This window comes from Danio rerio, chromosome 1, assembly GCF_049306965.1.
Source record: "Danio rerio strain Tuebingen ecotype United States chromosome 1, GRCz12tu, whole genome shotgun sequence".
NCBI lineage: Eukaryota > Metazoa > Chordata > Actinopteri > Cypriniformes > Danionidae > Danio > Danio rerio.
Genome location: NC_133176.1, coordinates 39,266,606 through 39,286,256, shown reverse-complemented (window position 1 = coordinate 39,286,256; position 19,651 = coordinate 39,266,606). Strand labels below are relative to the sequence as shown.

General features: G+C 39.1%; 1 protein-coding gene across 11 annotated transcripts in view; it reads left to right on the top strand.

The window, feature by feature from the left end:
* The window catches only part of znf827 (zinc finger protein 827), a 132,897-nt gene that overhangs the window by 15,889 nt on the left and 97,357 nt on the right, over positions 1 to 19,651 (top strand). For all 11 annotated transcript variants that reach the window (XR_012407187.1, XR_012407200.1, XR_012407198.1 and 8 more), the window contains exon 2: positions 16,277 to 17,488. Coding sequence is in view for 8 of the 11 variants with exons in the window: in XM_073952597.1 (XP_073808698.1) it covers positions 16,277 to 17,488 (1,212 nt within the window). In the remaining 3 variants the exon portion in view is untranslated. The remainder of the gene's footprint in view (positions 1 to 16,276; positions 17,489 to 19,651) is intronic.

Below are 19,651 nucleotides of genomic sequence, written 5' to 3'. Positions count from 1 at the left end.
AGCGAAGGAAAGGGGAGAGGTGAACAACTATTGCCGTTTTCTCCTTTGACACGGCACGTTTTCAGTCATATACGTGGGTGCCGTCTGCGTTATCTTGTTCATACGTCTTTACCTTCAGCAAAAAAAAAAAAAAGAAAGAAAAAAAGCGAGATGGCTATCAGCGTGACAAAGAGCGCTAGGACCGAACAATGCGACGCTAACCATCGGCCGCCCCGGCCACCGTTTAACATGGAGATTGGAAAAGGAATCAGCTCCCTCTCCTCCAGGACCTGCATGTAAATGAGGTTAGCCTCTCCTGCTGTGCCACCGCTCTATCCCCCACTCTCCTCTCCAGCTCTAATGGCTGCAAAACTGCCACCCCCATTCTTCAGGAAGAAACCGGGACCAATCCTGATTAGTGCCCTTGTCTTGAGTGACAGGCTTGGATCCAAGCAGGCAGTGCCGTGGGCGCCACTGCCAAGCTGCTGTCAACCCGGTATCACTGTAAAAAAGCCATCCCTTTTCTCCGAGCCCCCCTCACTTCCTCACCCCCCAGCCACACACACACACATACCTCCTCCACTCTCTCTCATACCCCCTCATATTCTCTCCGTCTTTCTGGGTGGCTGGCTAGTCAAGCTTGGCTGCATCCCTTGCCTGAGCTACTGGGACAAAGTGTGATTTACAGTAGTTGGAGAGTTTCCCTGTCAGCTCTAACCTGTGTGCATGCTGTCTATCTGAGTAGGCGGCAGTAATGCTGTAGCAACAGCATATTGTGGTGTTAGCGTCATAGCACCTAGTTGAATCCACCCCTGCTTCCTGTCCCCGCGGTACGTACACAGAGCCTTACTTATTATCTTATGTTTTTGTGACTGTGCGGGCAGAGCCAACCATCCATTTTCCTTTCGTTCCAGCACTTAGCGCGATTTGTTTTCCTGCTATAAACGTAAGATCTTCGAGCCCGTTGAGCTCTGGGCTCCATGCCCCACTTTTACGCCCTTAAAGAAACATCACTGAAGTGTACGGTGGATCCCATTAATTAGCATCTCACGACTGAGCATGAACGTGCAGATCTGCTAACCTTTTGATGGTACGTCTGAGATTGCTAGTCCAGGCACTGCCCCCCTTTTTTTTTTGGTAGGTCTCTATAAATGGAAGTTGGGGGGAAATAAACAAGAGTGCAAAAGGGCGCTTCATCTACAAAGAGGAATTTCAGAGGTCTGGAAGCCAACACTGTCTCAATCTCTTCCAAGAACACATCTCCTTCCTGTTTCACCTCTGGCACCCTGCCCAACGTGCCCACAGACCGCTGAGGCCATGCAGAAAACACACAGATGGTAATATGTAGTATACTTTGCTAATACATGCTGATGAAGGCATGTGCTAATGTGGGATACTGTAGGCGACTGATTTGTTTAATATGACTGTCAGAAACAAGGCATAAAATTTCAAGACAAAACGGAATCAGTTTGCTCGCAGTGTTACACAGTTATAAAGATCATACAAACAGCGACTGTTCATTTCTCTCTTATACAAGTGAGGATTTAAGTAGTGGTGGAAATGAACAAATTACAAATACTCAGGTGACTGTAATTGGGTAGTTTTTCTCAGCATTTGTACTTCACCAAGCAATTTTAAAATTGTGTACTTTTACTTTACCTTAAGTACATTTTAAGTGCTGTATTGGTACTTTTACTCCACTACTTTCCTTCAACCTGCAGTTACTACTTAATTTTTTCTTGTCTTTGGGGAATAGAAAAATCAGTGCTGTGATTGCAGTCCAATCAAATTACACATAGGAGGTAGATCGCATCATAATGTATTAAAAGTATTATAATGTATAATGTATTGTATAATGTATTAAAAGTATTACTAAAAGTGTCTAAGAAGATGTCCAAAATCTTTACACGCATTGATTCAGCAACTTTTTAGATGCATGTCACTGATAGGAAGATGACGGATGTTTACTGTATGATGACTAAAATGGCCTTTAACACCTAGAAGACACAAGACGTCAACATGACATCAGATTGACATTTCCCCAACGTTGTGGGGACATTGCATTTTATTTGTAAATGAAAATCAGGTTGACATCAGAACCCAATATTAGGCTGACGTCAATGTCCAACGCCCAACCTACAATTAACCAAATAGCAACATCTAATGATGTTACAGCTTGACAGCGTGTGCACGTTACCACTATGACATCAATCAGATGTTGGATTTTGGTTGCCATACCTGATGAATAAATGTCAGTATTTGATGTCAATGTGACGTTGGACTAAGATGTTGGCTCGACGTTGAATTTAGGTCACTTTCTAACACAACCTAAAATCAACCAAATTTCAATGTCTAATGATGTTGAAGATTGCAACTGTATGGACGTTGCCACTGTGATATCTATCAGACGTTGGATTTTGGTAACCATACCTGACAAATAAATGTCAGTAATTGACATCAATTTGATGTTGGTTTAAGATGTTGGCTTCACATTGAATTTTGGTCACTTTCTAACAACTTAAAATCAACCAAATATCAACGTCATTCGACGTCATTATTGGACATCAAAATAACATTGTCATTATACACTGGCTAGACATTGAATTTTGGCCACCTGACATCACAGCCTAAACCTACCCCAAAATTAACATCTTATGATGTTGTGTTCCTGCTGGACAATAACTAAATGCACTACAGAATGTTACGTTTGCACACATCCACAAATTAGATGTAAATGCATCAGCTTTTTACAGCGTAATACTCACTACTCACTTTTCGAGTACTTTTGAAAGGTATACTTTTTACTCATACTTTGAGTAATATTTACAACAGATAATTTTACTCCACTTGCACTACATTTTTGGCCAAGTAATGGTACTTTTACTTGAGTGTGATTTTTCAGTACTCTTTCTACCACTGGGTTTAAGTAATGCTTTTATGATTGATTTGGTTACTCTACTTTTATGTTCTCTAGAACAGTTGAAACTAAAGATATCATTAAATATGACAGATGTGAGGCAATCCTTGGGCAAAAATGACACTGTCAACTGTTTGAGAACATTTCACTTTGTAAAAAAAGTGACATTATTCAAGAAAAATATATTTAACTTAACTTAAAACACTTAATTGTGTCCAATGGAGGAATTTGTCTTGGACCCTTGGCCTGCGTTTGCATACACTGAACAAAACAGACAACACAATTCAACAGAAACAATATTTCATATTTAAAAGTCTAATAGATGTAGGTAAAAAACATTTGTAAACCATGTGAGGGGTCAGCTAATATTTTAATAGCTTCATCAAGAATTGATTGCTCATAGAAAGATTCTATTGATATTCCCTTAGTTCATTTCGCTATGGCGACCCTGGATTAATAAAGGGACTAAGCCAAAAGAAAATGAATGAATGAATATATATATATATATATATATATATATATATATATATATATATATATATATAGAGAGAGAGAGAGAGAGAGAGAGAGAGAGAGAGAGAGAGAGAGAGGGAGAGAGAGAGAGAGAGAGAGAGAGAGAGAGAGAGAGAGAGAGAGAGTGCAGCTCTGTGCAGATGGCTCCTAAATAGCATAAAAATCAGAGAGATACTGGATTTTTTTTAACCTATTAAAAAAAAATGTGTAACAGTGTCATAATAAATAAACATATTATTAAAAATCACAGACGTAAAAGATAAAGGATGTGTTTCAATCTGGCTACCACCGCAAGTAAATTTCAAACCTGTGGAAAGCACTGGATTCTCATGGCTGTCTTCATCAAATTTCCAACCTTGGCTTTAGTTTCAACTGTAACGTTATCATACTACAAAGTAAATTCATAGCATATTATGCTTTTAATCAAAGCATTTTAATAATGTAACATACAAAGCAATTCAGTGCGGAGAACAAATTACTTTAAAGCCAATCAGTTTGTTAGATGTAAATTTGTGAAACAATATGTTGAGAAATGTTTTTCCCTTAACCCCCTTTTATATAGGTGTTAAAGCAGTGTGTGTAAAATCGACATTCAGAACCTATAATCAATCAAATTTTTCCAGGTTAATTTTTTCAATTACTTACCTTACTGCGTGTGAAGTCACGGGACCCTGCTCTGCTTGTTACTTTTTTATTACTTTGCACTACGTTGACGATTGATGAAGCTGCGCCAGAGATGCCCTGAGACGGCATACTTTGCATTTCATTAAAATTATTTTTCAAATTAAAAGATTTGCTTACAGAAGACTCAAGAAATGCACAGTTTAAAATATTATTTACAGAATATACACAAGTTATTTTATTTATAAGAGATACAGCTTATTTTCTACTTTTAAAATGAAAAACATTTTAAAATTATTTATTTTGTTTCCAAACATGCAAGTTATTTATTGTCACTTTTTATAAGAAAAAAAGTACATGTATGGCTCTGTAATGAGTGTATTGTTCAACTGTACATACATTTGTAAAGTAATTTTAAACCAATCAAACTGCATAATTATGATTAAGTACAATAGGTAATACTTTACAATACATTTTCATTAGTGAACATTAGGTAAAGCATTAAAATGAGCAGTGAGAAACAGCCATATTATAAAATAAAATTTAATAGAACAATTGCGACTTGATTTTTAAGGCGTTATTGGGCATTAAAGGTGCAGTATGTAAGTTTGACACACTGTGGTTGAACTAGGTATTGCATTCTTGGATCAAAACAAATGCAAGCGTCGGTTGCCAGATTGACGACTAACAGCAGCGAGTCTGACTATCGAGCCTAAAGACTGATTTAAGTTTAGAATTTTATATTATTTGCTAAATTATTTTCTCAGAATCGGTGTCTCATTTCAGAGTGTGCTACTGTCCACTGGAGGTCGCATTTTGGTCACGGGTGCATGCTGAGAGCATTTCTGAATGAATAAATCAATGAATGAATGAAATATTCGTTTTTTCAACAAGGCAACCCTGGGTACTGAAATATAATTGGCTAAACTGGCATTGGGTGGGTTAAAAGTACCAAAACAAAGACAGACGTTCCGCCACTTAACAGACGTTTTCAAAGCAGAATATTTGCCTTCAGCATTGTTTTTCAAGAATGTTTACTTAGCATGTTTCTTAAATATCTGCAAACATATAATGGTATTTTGCTTTAGAAGAGTCAAAAACTGCACTTTTAACTAAAAAAATTAACATGAACTAAGATCACTAAATACTTTTGTAGTTGTCATTACATTGACTTCAGTTAAATTAACTGGTTTTAACAAATGAAATCTTAATGTACAGAATAGGCATGGCACGATAACTGATTTAAAGTTTTACTATGGTTTGAAAAAGTCAAGGTTTTGAAACCGCAAACATTTTCTGTTATACTGTTTATAAGGTATTTGCAAGTTTGTTCGTTTTTAATATGTTTTTTATGACTATTTCATTAAGCTTTTAGGGCAACAGTATTAACAGGCAAAGAATCCTCCAAATCAAAAGCTACTGGTCAGCCCACGATTAACAAATTGTTTGAAAAACAAGTCACTTATACAACAGCATACAAACATGCTATAGATCTGTACAGTGCAGTGGCCTTACTTTATATCCAAAGAAAAGAAAGATATCCAAGAACACAAATGAATATTCCCAATATGAATATTCTTAATAAGCATTATTAACTCTGTTAATTAATTAATAATTATTCACAGTATTTTGAGGCGCCCACAATCGAAAAATTGCGCATTTACATTATCACAGTATATTCAGTTATTGAGTGTGGGAACATGGGAAGTGATTTCATAAGTGATCAATTCAAATATTACAGTCGTGTATAGAATGTGACATCTGACATGATTATATTATGACGCTTCATGATATCATAACTGAATCACTACTGAGAGAGTCTCAGCATTTCATTGAGAGAGCAGGAATGAATGAATCTGCTGTGTCAGTTTTAATCTCTCTCGTGCAGTTCCATCCACTTTTCTTTTCCATTACATAGAAGTGGCTCAAACCGCACTGAGAAATGTTGCCAGTTTTCGCTTTTTGAACTTCCTGCTTGTTTATTTTTTGAACTGGTGGAAATGGTAGGAATGAACCAAAATCAATACGAGAACAATGCATGTCAGGCAACATCCTAAGTGCGGAATCTTAGTCCGAGTTTTCTTCAAGGCGTAGACCGGGCATTTTGAGAGTTCCCTAATTAACAGAATTACTGCCCACCTCTGGTTTCTGTGTTAGTCACTTGTGACGACGTGTGGTTGGTAGCAGTAGCGGCGCGTCCTTCCCACCATATTGTCGGCCGGCGGCTAATAAGGTAGCACTGACCGGCGGACGGGCTCATTAGCATTGCCTGCGGCCGTGGCAACCCCCGCCAGGGCCCAGTCGGACACTTAATTACCACCACCACTTTTTATCTCCCCTCCACCCCCCCCAACCCCTCGAACGCCACCGGCATTTGCTTCTGCAATCCACAGAGAATGCTGGGAAACTATAGATGCCAAAGTGGTGGTTAGTTAGCCTATAACATTCAATAGCAGCACTCGCTGTGAGGCACTGCAATACCTCTGATAGAGTTAAAGCCATTCGACCCGAGCCTCTCATGCGAGACTGCGCGAGTGTGTCTTTTCATTGGCATCAGTGGAATATTGATGGCTCCACCCCGGCTTAATCGACTAATGGCCTCTCCCTCTCTCCTTCACTCTGCTGAAGCAGCCACCCTCCCACCCAGCACAGCCTTTCTCTGCCCTTTCTGCGACCTCTGGGTCAGGCAGGCCGATTTTTATGCCCGACTGAGTTGCAGAATAGCCTCAGTGTATTGGAAGGCAACCTTACGCAAGTCATGTGGCTGCTGGCCCTAATAGAGAACGCTTCCCAGCCTCCTCCTCGCTCTTTTGGCTTATTGGATCTCACAGCCGAGATGTTGTGGAATTAACTGTATAGATGCCAGCGGCTGTTGGTCAAATAAATCTCGAGAAATGTAGGCTACAGTTATGATTGATGCATTTACTGCAGCAAATAGATGCAAGTCTAATTGTGTTGCAAAGGGAAAATAAAGAATTAAACTTAATGTAAATGTCTTTGATGCTTACCAACACTGCACTTACTTCATATAACATGTATACATTATGGATCCTTATGTATAATATAGAACATTATATAGTGTTGTTATGATGGTTAGGAACGCATATGCAGATGCATAATACCTATGGAAGCATATGAGTAGCAAAATTTTGAAATGTTTAGTGAGAGTGTCAATGCATTAAAAAGACATTTAACTCACCTTTAGTTCAGAATACTTTCTGAAAAACACAATGAAGTTTTATACAAACAATATTTGGTGTTGTGACATATACATTTAGGACAAATAACATTTAAGGAGTCATTTTGCTACCATTTTTGCTTGTACATTTAGGGGATTTACCAACCTACGACACACATGACGTCACATGGGTTCAATCGTGCATACCAGTTGCAAAAAAAGCAAAAGCATGTTCCAATAGCAAACATGTCGTGTTGTGTGGTAGGATGTCAAATTCGCCAAAAACTTCTACTATTTTACTGTTCACCACACTGCTTTTAAGGTAACACTTTACAATAAGGTTCATTAGTTAATGCATTTACTAACATGAACTAATCATGAACAACACATGTACAGCATTTATTAATCATAATTGAACATTTATTAATGCATTATTAACATTCAAGTCCATGCTTGTTAACATTAGTTAATGCACCGTGAGTTAACATGAACTAACAACAAACTACTGTATTTTCATTAACTAACGTTAACTAACATGAACAAATACTGTAGTAAATGTATTGTTCATTGTTTGTTCATGTTAGTAAATGCATTAATAAACATTAACTAATGAACTTTATTGTAAAGTGTGACCGCCTTTAATGCTAACCGCAGACGTCTTTGGCTAACAATCATCATAAGAGCTGATTGGAGTGAGGACCTAATCAAAAATGCTTCACTCTGCAGTTCTCATATATCAGGTAAGTTCACGCTATGCTGAATCCTACACATCACTCGTTTTTGATTGCAGCAATGATTTCAGCAAAAAAATATTGGGAATCAAACTGCGGATGCGGAATGCTTAGAATGAAATGTAAAAATCTTAAGTTCACATACCCTGCCGTACAGGTGCCGTTCACTGTCAGAATGCAGTTGTTTTGCTCGTTGATAATTACCCAGGCCTTGTAAAGTTTCGTCTTTTTTCCTTGTTTTTGGCTAGGCAGAACTTCTTTTTATCACTACAAAGTTTTCAATCTGGTATATGGAACATTATTTCTTGCACATGACCACACATGAACAACATTGTTGGCATCCAAAGACTTGTAGGCCTTTAACTTCTCTCTTGTAAAAACACTTTTCACAGTTTCAATGAGAAAGTTGTATATTTCTGGCTGGATACTTGGCCATTTCATCTTATCTAATATCCATTTGGAAGGTGCTATCGCAAATGGACTGGTCAGATGAACGCAGCTCACTTTAAAGTTAATTTTGCAGAATAACTGTGCTTATCAGTGGGTGACAAGCTGTTATAATACTCTGAGTGCATTAGGTAAATAAATATATATATATATATATATATATATATATATATATATATATATATATATATATATATATATATATATATATATATATATATATATATATATATATATATATTAGGGATGTAATGGTATCAGAATTTCACGGTACGGTAATACCTCGGTATGAATGTCTTTGTACGGTATTTATTGAATCATTTACAGGAAAAACAAAACTTATGAAAATACTCCAAAAAAGTGCCAAAAGTGTCAATGACATACAAATTAGCCATCTATCTGTAAGCTTTGAAACAGGAACTTCAATTTTAATAACAAAAAAAAATTAAACCATGTAAAAAAATAAAGTTTCAATTTAGTATTGTTGAAAACTCATCACATTCAACATTTAATCACTCACTCACTTAGATAGAGATGGGTTTAAAGGAAAATTATCATATAAATATAATCTGGTAAAAGCTGGTATCTTTGGGCATTTACAATGTCCCCTACAACAGAAAAAAACCCTCTCATTTGGGACTGAGGTTTCTGGGACAAGAGAGATATGACTTGGCCCAGGTTGACAGCAGTGGGTAACGTTGTGCATTGTCTTTCCCCCACTTGAGAGGACAAACCATGAGTGAGATAGAGGTCTCATGTCTGCATCAATCTGAACAGTGTGCTGACAACACCGCTATTCAGTACGCGTGCGACAACACAGCTGATAAGAACTCGCGCGACAACACCACTATTTAGTACGCGCGCGACAACACAGCTGATAAGAACTCGCGCGACAACACCGCTATTCAGTACGCGCGCGACGACAACACCCGCTTTAGAGTTTTCCAGCTCTTTTTCATCCCCGCTTCTAGCAGCACACTCCATTTCCGCATTACTGGATCTGTAGCGACAACAGACCGCAAGGGATGATGGTCAAGCATGGGCTGATGGGAATTGTAGTTTTCGCTACCTCCCGTTCGCTTCATTCGCCTGAGCAAATTTTCTCAGAAGACCTATAGTTTTACCGAGTCATGCGACTACGGTAATATCGAAAAAAATTAATATTGCGGTATGACGGTATTTACAATACCGTTACATCCCTAATATATATATATATATATATATATATATATATATATATATATATATATATATATATATATATATATATATACAYATATATATATATATATATATATATATATATATATATATATATATATATATATATATATATATATATATATATATATATATATATATATATATATATTATTTAATCAATACAACTTATCTCTAATACCACAACAAACTCTGTACCGTATTGGATGTCAGTCACTCGCTGTAAATGCTAGTGCTCCCGTGTTTTTTCTGCAACCTTGCAGCGCGAGCATCCTGAATGTTTACAAACCAGTAATTCGTCTATTACACACATCAATAGAATTAGGTTAATACATTTACAATGTAAGCTTGCGAATTATGAAGTGATAACATTACATACTATAAAATTAGTATATAATTTACACAACAAAACTATGGCTGTACATGGCAAATGTAAACTATATCATTTTCATTTTAATTGTTATTTCCCTTGGCATGGAAAATGCTAATAAAGAAAAACATTTCTATTTTACATATTGTGTAAAATTCAAATATTCATTCATTAATTTGCTTTCGGCTTAGTCCCTTTATTTATCCGCGGTCACTACTGTGGAAGAACCGCCAACTTATCCAGCATATGTTTTACACAGCAGATGCCCTTCTTTATTCAATTCACCTGTCTTTGGACTGTGGGGAAAACCGGAGCACCTGGAGGAAACCCATGCCAACACGAGGTAAACATGCAAACTGAGACTCGAACCAGCGACCTTCTTGCTGTGAGGCCACAATGCTAACCACTGAGCCACCATGTCGCTCAAAATTCATCACTTTGAAACAGATTTTGTAACCCATATCTTTTCATGATATAATACCTATCTATAGCGTCAGAGTGGCGCATTGGGTAGCACGATCGCGTCTTAGCAAGAAGGTTGCTGGTTCGAGCCTCGGCTGGGTCAGTTGGCATCTCTGTGTGAAGTTTGCATGTCCTCCTTGTGTTCGCGTGGGTGCTCCGGTTTCCCCCTTAAGTCCAAAGACATGTGCTATAGAGGTCAATTGGGTATGCTTAATTGACCGTAGTGTATGTGTGTGAATGAGAGTGCATGAGTCTTTCCCAGTGAGGAGTTGCAGCTGGAAGGGCATCGACTGGGTAAAACATATGCTGTATAAGTTGGCGGTTCATTCCGCTGTGGCGACCCCTAATTAATAAATAGACTAAGCCGAAAAGAAAATGAATGAATTAACGAGTGAATAAATACCTAACTATGTAGATTAATTAAAATGGCATCTGATGATATTGATACCTACCTATATTTTGGTGATAATATTAATTCACAATCTTTTGTGCTATTTGAAATTTCAATGTGCTGTCAAATAAAATATTCATTGTACTATATGCTTGTATTACTGCTGGAGAAAGGTAAAAAAAATTCAAACGTGTTATATAATTAGTAGTAAATATGCTCCTCTGCATTGTTCATGTCACATAGCCTATTAATAAGGCATATTGTTTGTATTCCATGATAAAAAAGTGAGAATTTAAAAATCTAAGGCTTTGTTTTCTCATTAGAAGTAAAGAGGCGCAAAATGTTTGCAATTATTAAATAAGAGATAAACTACATAAACATTTTGGTTAGTGAAAAAATACAGATCCCTCAACTCTGGCTTGAACTACAGGTGATTTATAGGTTCAAATTGAAGCTGTATGTTTATTTCTCTAATTTGATTGAGAGAATATGTTATCATGTTAACTTTAGCAGCCCCGAATTTTTCACAAGAGACATTTTCTTCCTCACAGTATGAGTTGCAGTCTGACACATTTCTCTGCCCCCTTTTGGTTGGCAGAACACAATCACTGCTCATCGGCTGTTTTTAAACAATGTGCTAATGTCCGATAATTGACCTGTACAAACCTATTGAAAATAAATAGTTTCTGTTTAGATTTTAAAATGAAGAGTTATTTCAGCAGCTAGAGTTTCATTATTCAGGTCACATGATTATTTAGAGATCATTCTCAAATGCTTAGTTGGTGCTGTAAAAAAACATTGCTAAAAACAGTTGTGCTGCATGATATTGTTGTAAATAATTTATTAAAAAGTTTTTTCAGAACTGGTAAAGCATTTATTACTTCTCCATGCAAGTGTATGCCCAGTTAGTATTCCTACTGCACGCATGCAAAATTATGCAATATACTTTTTAAGGCACAATATGTATTAATAATCACTAGAGATTACATACTCAACAAACAAAGACATTGAATGTGGAATGATGGGAGTTGTCATCTTTATTACATCCTATAGGATTCCTGCTAAAACCATTACATTATCTTAAAGTAACTATTAGTGCTGCACGATTTCAGAAAAATGTGACATTGGGATATTTTGTTTTGCTCCGATATGAAAATAATTTCATTTGATTTTAATAGCTGTATTTGGGAAGTCTATTTGGGATGAGATTTGTAATGATCAAGTCTTTCTCTATGCAGTGCATCTGCATAAATTATAATAAATATAGAGCTAAAAGTTAAACAATTTGTGCTTTATGGTTTTCCGGGCAGTATAACAGTATTCTAGTACAGAAATTGAACAATCAAATATAAAACAACAAGGTCATCGTTGTATAGCTAATTAATATATCTTTATATTTAATTTTAATAAATAATCTAATCCTGCGATGTGACTATTGCAGATGCACACACTATTGTGTTATCGATGCTCAAACAACATTTTGTTCAGCCCCAGCAACTATAGCATGTCCAAAGGAGGAAATGTACGGTGGCCGAGAGAGCTTTATGTGCTGCAATTTAAGAAAACACATGCAATTACAAAAATGCCAGCAAAATGAGAAAAGATCTTCATCCATTTGACAGCAGATGAGCTGCAAATCCTCACAACGCAAGCACATTTAAAAAAAAAAGCGTTTCATTTTTACACAGCACAAACAAAATTATAATACGCGCTGCATTTTCTCAAAACACTTTCAAACAGCTCAGAACACAACAGAAATTTTTCAAGAGGACCTTATAACATCACAGACCCGTCTATTTTGGTTATAGGCTGCTTACTAATTCCAAGAATGAAGAAAACGGACTTGCGTTCTTGTGAAGACCAGTCTTGCCAGGTCACCTCGGAAGAACAAGCTTAGAAGACTGCAAGGACAGGGAACGTGTCCTGTGGGAGATGAGATGCTGCGTTCTTCTTGATGGTCACATGACCTTCTTGCATGTTTAACCAAAATTATTTAAACATTACAGCATTCATACAACAATGTATTGTTTTCGTCTTTTCAAAAGGTATACTATGCATAAAGACCTTACAAATATACGTTGCACAATATAATTAAAACTGTTTTTAAAATGAGTTTCAGCAAATAAACACCCTTAATTTTGTTTAGGTCTTTATTAAAATTTTCATGGTGAGGTTTACCTTCACCATCTCATTTAGAGAAACTCCTGAGATTAATAAGTGTTATATCTGACCTTTAATGTTTAAAATGCTGCACTTCCCACCTCCAGTCGCAGTGACTTCTGGGACTTCTAGAGCGAGTTTGGGGCTCAAATCTGCATCGATGGACCCTCGATACCAAGAACACATCCGGGACTTATCACGCCTCCTCCGTTCTTGCAGTCTTGAGTTTTGAATTGAACTTTGGCAGTTGATGATGTCGTTACATGAGAACATAAGGACACAAGATCGCTGAAGAACGCATATTGAGAAACAGCCATGGTTACTTAATAAAGACTAATAGATACTAAAGACAAGGGAATAAATATATTAAAATAAACAAACAAAAAACTCACCTTTCAAAGATCACCTACAACTTCACTGAGCAATAGTCACGGCATAGTGGTGTCCGTCACATTTTTGGGTCCCCTTAAAACATTTCTATTGGGTTCCGATTTTTTTGTGTTGTGAGAAAATGCACCGCTCTTTCATAAACTGTTTGCATTGTGGAAAAATGCAGTGGATTTTTAAGGTGCATGCTTTGTGACCTGTGCTGACAGATAAAGATCTTTTCTTAATTTGCTTGTGTTTTTTGTAATTGCATGTGTTTTCTTACATTGCAGCACGTTAAGCTCTCTCGGCCACTGTAGAAATGTGTATGGGCTTCTACTGAAAGTTTCTTATAACAAGTGTTTTTTGGGCGAGGCAGTGGTGCAGTAGGTAGTACTGTCGCCTCACAGCAAGAAAGTCGCTGGGTCGCTGGTTTGAACCTCGGCTCAGTTGGTGTTTCTGTGTGGCGTTTGCATGTTCTCCCTGCCTTCGCGTGGGTTTCCTCTGGGTGCTCCGGTTTCCCCCACAGTCCAAAGACATGCGGTACAGGTGAATTGGGTAGGCTAAATTTTCCGTAATGTGTGTGTGGATGTTTCCCAGAGATGGGTTGCGGCTGGAAGGGCATTCGCTGTGTAAAAACTTGCTGGATAAGTTGGTGGGTTATTCCGCTGTGGCGCCCTGGATTAATAAAGGGACTAAGCCGACAAGAAAATGAATGAATGAAAGTGTTTTTTGCTATATGTAATATAATGATTTTTAATTTGCTTGCTGCACTTAAAAAGTGAACAAAATGTTGTATTTTTTTTTTTATCGTAATGTAATCTGACAAATTTGTATGCAGATTGCACTGTAGCACTTCTTTAATCTTCATTTTAAAATTGATATTTCAGTTTTAATCTCTGTCTATTCTAGATCACACAATCCTTAATTTTTTACTAAATTAGTTGAAGCAATCTGTCTGGCTTGTAGGCTAAAAAGTTCATTCCGGAGGCTGAATGTAACACTCTTCTTTCTTTTCATTTTTTTGCTGAGGTTATGATTTGCATTTAGCACTTGTGGTTAAAGGGCTGTAGGGTCATGTCCGCAGCAGCACACAATCATAAGTGCAGTTTAGCCTCAAGAGAGACAAGCACCGAGTCTCAGTGTGAGTGACTGATAACAGATCTGGACCACAGTGCCTCCGCAGCTGTTTTTCTGGCTACACAAAGTCATGCTCACCATTATGCCATTAAACGAACCTCTCAAAGGCAGACGGCCAGAATCTTGTCCCTTGTCCCAAACTGTCAGGCTTGTTGCTATGCGATAGCATTGTTGCCTTTGCAGCTAACTACCAGGGTTTTGTTCCCTTTTTCAAGCCACATATGAGTGTGCATGTGCGTGTGCGCGTCTCAGAGGCAGGGGGTTGTTTCAGACAAAGCCATGCGGAACTGGGGCCCGAGCCGTGACCTTGGGAAATGTCAGGCCGCCCACGGAGTGGCTTGCCTGTGTCTGCCTCTCCGGTGCAGCTAGGAACAAGAGCGGTGGGGCGTAGCACAGCCTAGCTTAACCCAGCGTGGTGAGAGCAGGAATCAGTCTGAGTTTCTGCCACAGCCTTAGAGACCTCAGGTCAGCAATCTAGTCATTTCTCACTAACAACATTATGGCCATTACTGGCCGTCCTCTCTGGTGTCACATGGAAATGGGTCATGCCTCACATACTTCACTGCTTTGCTCAGGTGACCCAGTGCTCGCTCAGTGAAATGCCCTGATGATGTGAAGAAGACGCTCAAACCTTTAACGATGAGGTATGGGAGGACTCTTGCACACACTCGTAGGAGCATCAGGGTTCAGATCTTATTTTCTTAGACTTTTTCAAGTGATAAGCCAAGCTTTGCAGCATTGTTGGTATCATGGAGCCTGGTCGCACGGGGTCGTAGTGGTTGCCACCCCTCTGGACCAAAGTAAGCAGTGCTGGCCAGATGTGTGTTGACTGTAATGATCCCTACGGGTCGGCGGGATACCGTTGCCAGGCAACGGCTTTTCCTTTTCCCTGTAAACAGAGAGCTTACTCGCCAGGCTTATGTTGAGGTCGGCAAGGTGAGACCAGCCTTTATGTGTGTGAGCAAAAGGCGAAGAAAAGATGCTCAAATGAATTTTTTTACAGATCATATTCTGATGTCACAAGTCCCTGGCCCTTTTTTCTTCTGTCTCCAGGTCGTGTTCTCTCGCACTCTCACTGAGGTGTGAGGATTTAATTTGGTCAAGTGAAGGGAAAGAAAAACGCTTGCTTGATAAGTTCTGACATCCTTCCTGATCTAGGCTTGTTGCTTTCTGACATGCTCTTGTGGAGGGTTTTTTAATATGTATCAGGAATATTCACATTCTTTGTTCGCCCTTGTCTGGCAAGCTGTAATGTTTTGCTTATGAATATTGATACATGAAGTGTATATTAATGACCCTTGGTGACCTTAACCCTATCCTTATTGGCTCCCTTGTGGTATCGGCAGGCTCATGAATATTAATCCAGTTCTGTAACCTCCATTACCCTAATCTTTGCTGTCTAGCCTCCCGGAAGGGCCTGTCACCATGGTAACTCTTTTACTAGGCTCCTTTAGACCCTAGGAAAAAACGATTGAAAAAAAAAGAATAGAAAACAAGTTATTCCACTGTGCACGGTGAGGGACGCCTAAAATACACATCCGGACGACTCTCAATTTGATCATATCTCCCATCATTTCAGACAGTATTTTTAGTGCATTCATTTTAGTTTTAATTAGAAAAGTCAGATGGAAAAATCTGTCTATGACTGGAAAATGCTGTCAGGATTTTGTCCTCAGACATTGCTCCTCCAGCATTCATTACTGAATCATCTCTTTATAGATGGTTAATAATAATACTAAACAATATTCAAATAAGTAACATTTCTTTTTTCATTTTACAGATGTGGACACAGTAGAGGATGGAGGGCCAGAGAGTGGCTCAGTAGAGGAGGACAGCTGGTTTGGGAATACCTCCGACAGCCCCTCGGAATCGTCCTACGGTGATGTGCAAGATGAGCTTCGGGTTTCTCCAGACAACGTTCCCCGACCTGACCACGACACCTCAGCTGAGAGCTCCCTGGGCTGCCCGACGCCAGTTCAGCGGGCCTCTCTGGAGCTTCTGGGCCTGGACAGTGGGGTCCTTTCGACCCAGGACACGCTTTCCTCTGTGGTGTCCTCTCTTTATGGAGACTCTAGCCAGGCTCTGGGTAAGCCACTCAGCAGTAATCTGCGCCGCCTCCTGGAGGCTGGCTCACTGAAGCTTGAGGGAGGGGAGCTGGCTGGACGTGGAACGGGTAGAGGACAAGAGTCACCCCCGGTCAGCCTGGTACTATCTCCGTCTTCACATCACGCACAGCAGCTGAGTGCCCTGGCGAGGAGGTTGGCAAATAGCAGCAACAACAGCGGAAATTCAAACTCTGCGTCACCTGCATCTGTAGCAACTGTCAAGCAGGAGCCCTGTGACCCATACGGCCCCAGCAACGGCCCTAACTCAGGCAGCAGTGGCTTTGTATGGGTAGGCGTCGCAGATAAATGGCCATCGACAAGTTGCTCAGCACCCAGTGGCAGTAGCCTCTCACCAGACTCAGCAATTCAGAAGTTAAAGGCAGCCGCCAACGCCGTGCTCCAAGACAAGAACGCGGTGGCCTCCTCCACCTCGGCATCTTCATCCTCCTCGTCCTCCTCCTCATCCTCTTCAGTCACCTCCTCCTCAATGGCAGCCCTGGGCACTCGCTCTGATGACGCAGTGCGCTTTGAACCATTCGCTTCACCCTTTAGCCCGCAGTCAGCCAGCTCTACGCTTGCTGCCCTCTCAAAGAAAGTGTCTGAAAGAAGTCAGCAGCAGGTGGGCTCATCTGAGCATCAACCCTCAGCTGGCTCCTTTCTCTCTCTGGTTTCCATGACCTCCTCAGCAGCTCTGCTAAAGGAGGTGGCCGCACGAGCAGCAGGGAATCTTCTTGCTGATAAGAAAGAGCCGGCGTTAGTACTGGGAGCCTCCGAAGATGTCAAGCCCCTGTTAGACAGGAACCAGAAGGTGCCCACCCCAACCCAGGCAATGGATCTTCTGCTGCCAACAGTCCCCAAGGGAAGGGCCAAGCCCAGCAGTCAAGCAGGTAACTTGCAGTTTATTCTTAAAATAGATGCATGACATTTTCTTTGTCCCTCTGTGTATATGTGTGTGTGTGTGTGTGTGTGTGTGTGTGTGTGTGTAGAGGAATTGCTAGCTGATTACAGTTTGTAGCATAAAATAAAAGGCGTAAATTAAATCGCACTAGCAAAAATTTTCATTCTGTGGTTTATATGCAAAGAAATGGATTGGAACATTGGAACACATCCTCGTATGCCACTGTTGAAGCACACCTGAAGCCATTAAATGCAAAGTTTGCCTCCCCACATCAGACCAGTCTCTTCCATGTGGGTGCAATATTGTCCTCGCAGGTTCTACACCCACCATATTGTAAAGCATATGTCATGGCTAATAGGCCACTATGCATGCCCATAAGCCACCACCCCTCATCATTAAGTGAAGAAAGGAGCATGCCTGACTGCTGGGCCGCCTATACACCAATTCAAATATTCAATGCAAAGAATTGTAAGCAATTAACAGTTTTATTTGAATATACATCTAATGTGTCAGAACTTGAAGTTTTATTTATTTATTATTATTATTATTTTTTGAGTTATTGAAAAAAGTAGGACATATTCGGTGTAATACCAAAGGATTTGCACTTTTGGCCATGTAACTCTGCTGATATGTAAAACTACAACCTGATGGTTTCACAAACTTTTCGGCTAGACAAAAATAAATGTCTTTTTTATCAGCACAGCTTACTTTTATTAAGTGAAATATTTTTATTTTGCATAAAATAGAAAAGCATTTGCACTCACCGGCCACTTTATTAGGTACACCTGTCCAACTGCTCGTTAACGCAAATTTCTAATCAGCCAATTACATCGCAGCAAGTGGCATGTAGACATGGTTATGACAATCTAGTGCAGTTCAAAATGAGCATCAGAATGGGGAAGAAAGGTAATTTAAGTGACTTTGAACGTGGAATAGTTGTTTGTGTCAGGCTGTTCTGAGTATTTCAGAAACAACTGATCTACTGGGATTTTCACGCACAACCATCTCTAGGGTTTACAGAGAATGGTCAGAAAAATAGGAAACATCCAGTGAGCCGCAGTTCAGTGAGTGCAATTGCCTTGTTGATGCCGGAGGTCAGAGAAGAATGGCCAGACTGGTTCGAGCTAATAGCAAGGCAACAGTAACTCAAATAACCACTCGTTACAACCGAGGAATGCCGAAAAGCATCTCTGAAAGCACAACACATCAAACCTTAAGGCGGATGGCCTTTATAACCACCATGTCATAAAGCATGAATTATCTCAGACTGGTTTCTTAACCATGACAATGAGTTCACTCTACTCAAATGGCCTCCACAGTCACTAGATCTCAATCCAATAGAGCACCTTTGAAATGTGGTGGAACGGGAGATTCGCACCTTGGATGTGCAGCTGACAAATCAGCAGCAACAGTGTGATACTATCATGTCAATATGGACCAAAATCTTAAAGGAATTTTCCAGTACCTTGTTGAATCTATTCCACGAATGGTTAAGTTCTGAAGGCAAAAGGTGGTCCAACCCGGTACTAGTAAAGTGTACCTAATAAAGTGGCCGGTGAGTGTATATATATTTAGATTAGACACAAGTATAGACATATATACATTTATAAATTGCTTTGCAACTAAAAAGCTAGATTGTCACAGCTTTTGAAGTAATTAAACTCACAGCTTCACTATTAATAGAGAGATGCTGCACAGATGCAGGTAATTCACAAGCATATCTCTCTCATTCAATCAGTTCTTTCAAATATGGAATTAATGTCATTATAAATTAAATCATGCGTATGTTAGAACTAATAAGCAACTATTTTAGCCATCCAGTAAAATATAACGTGTTAATCCTGGAAAATGGGAATGGTAAAATATGAAACAATCCACGCTTGCACTTTTTGTTGCTTTGAAAAATACATAGACATAGCTGCAATAAACAGATTTATATCACAGATTTACATTAAATATAAACATAAAAAATGAACTACACCCACATTGCCAAATTAATTAATAGTGAAACTGATTAAGCCTGACAAATTTGAATAATGTAGTCATTAACCACCTGTCTTGGGTTTTTTTTTGTGTGTTTTGTTTTTGTTTTTACATCTGAATAATTACTTAGCAGTTTTTCTTTCTCAAGGTAACGGTGCCTAAATGTTTG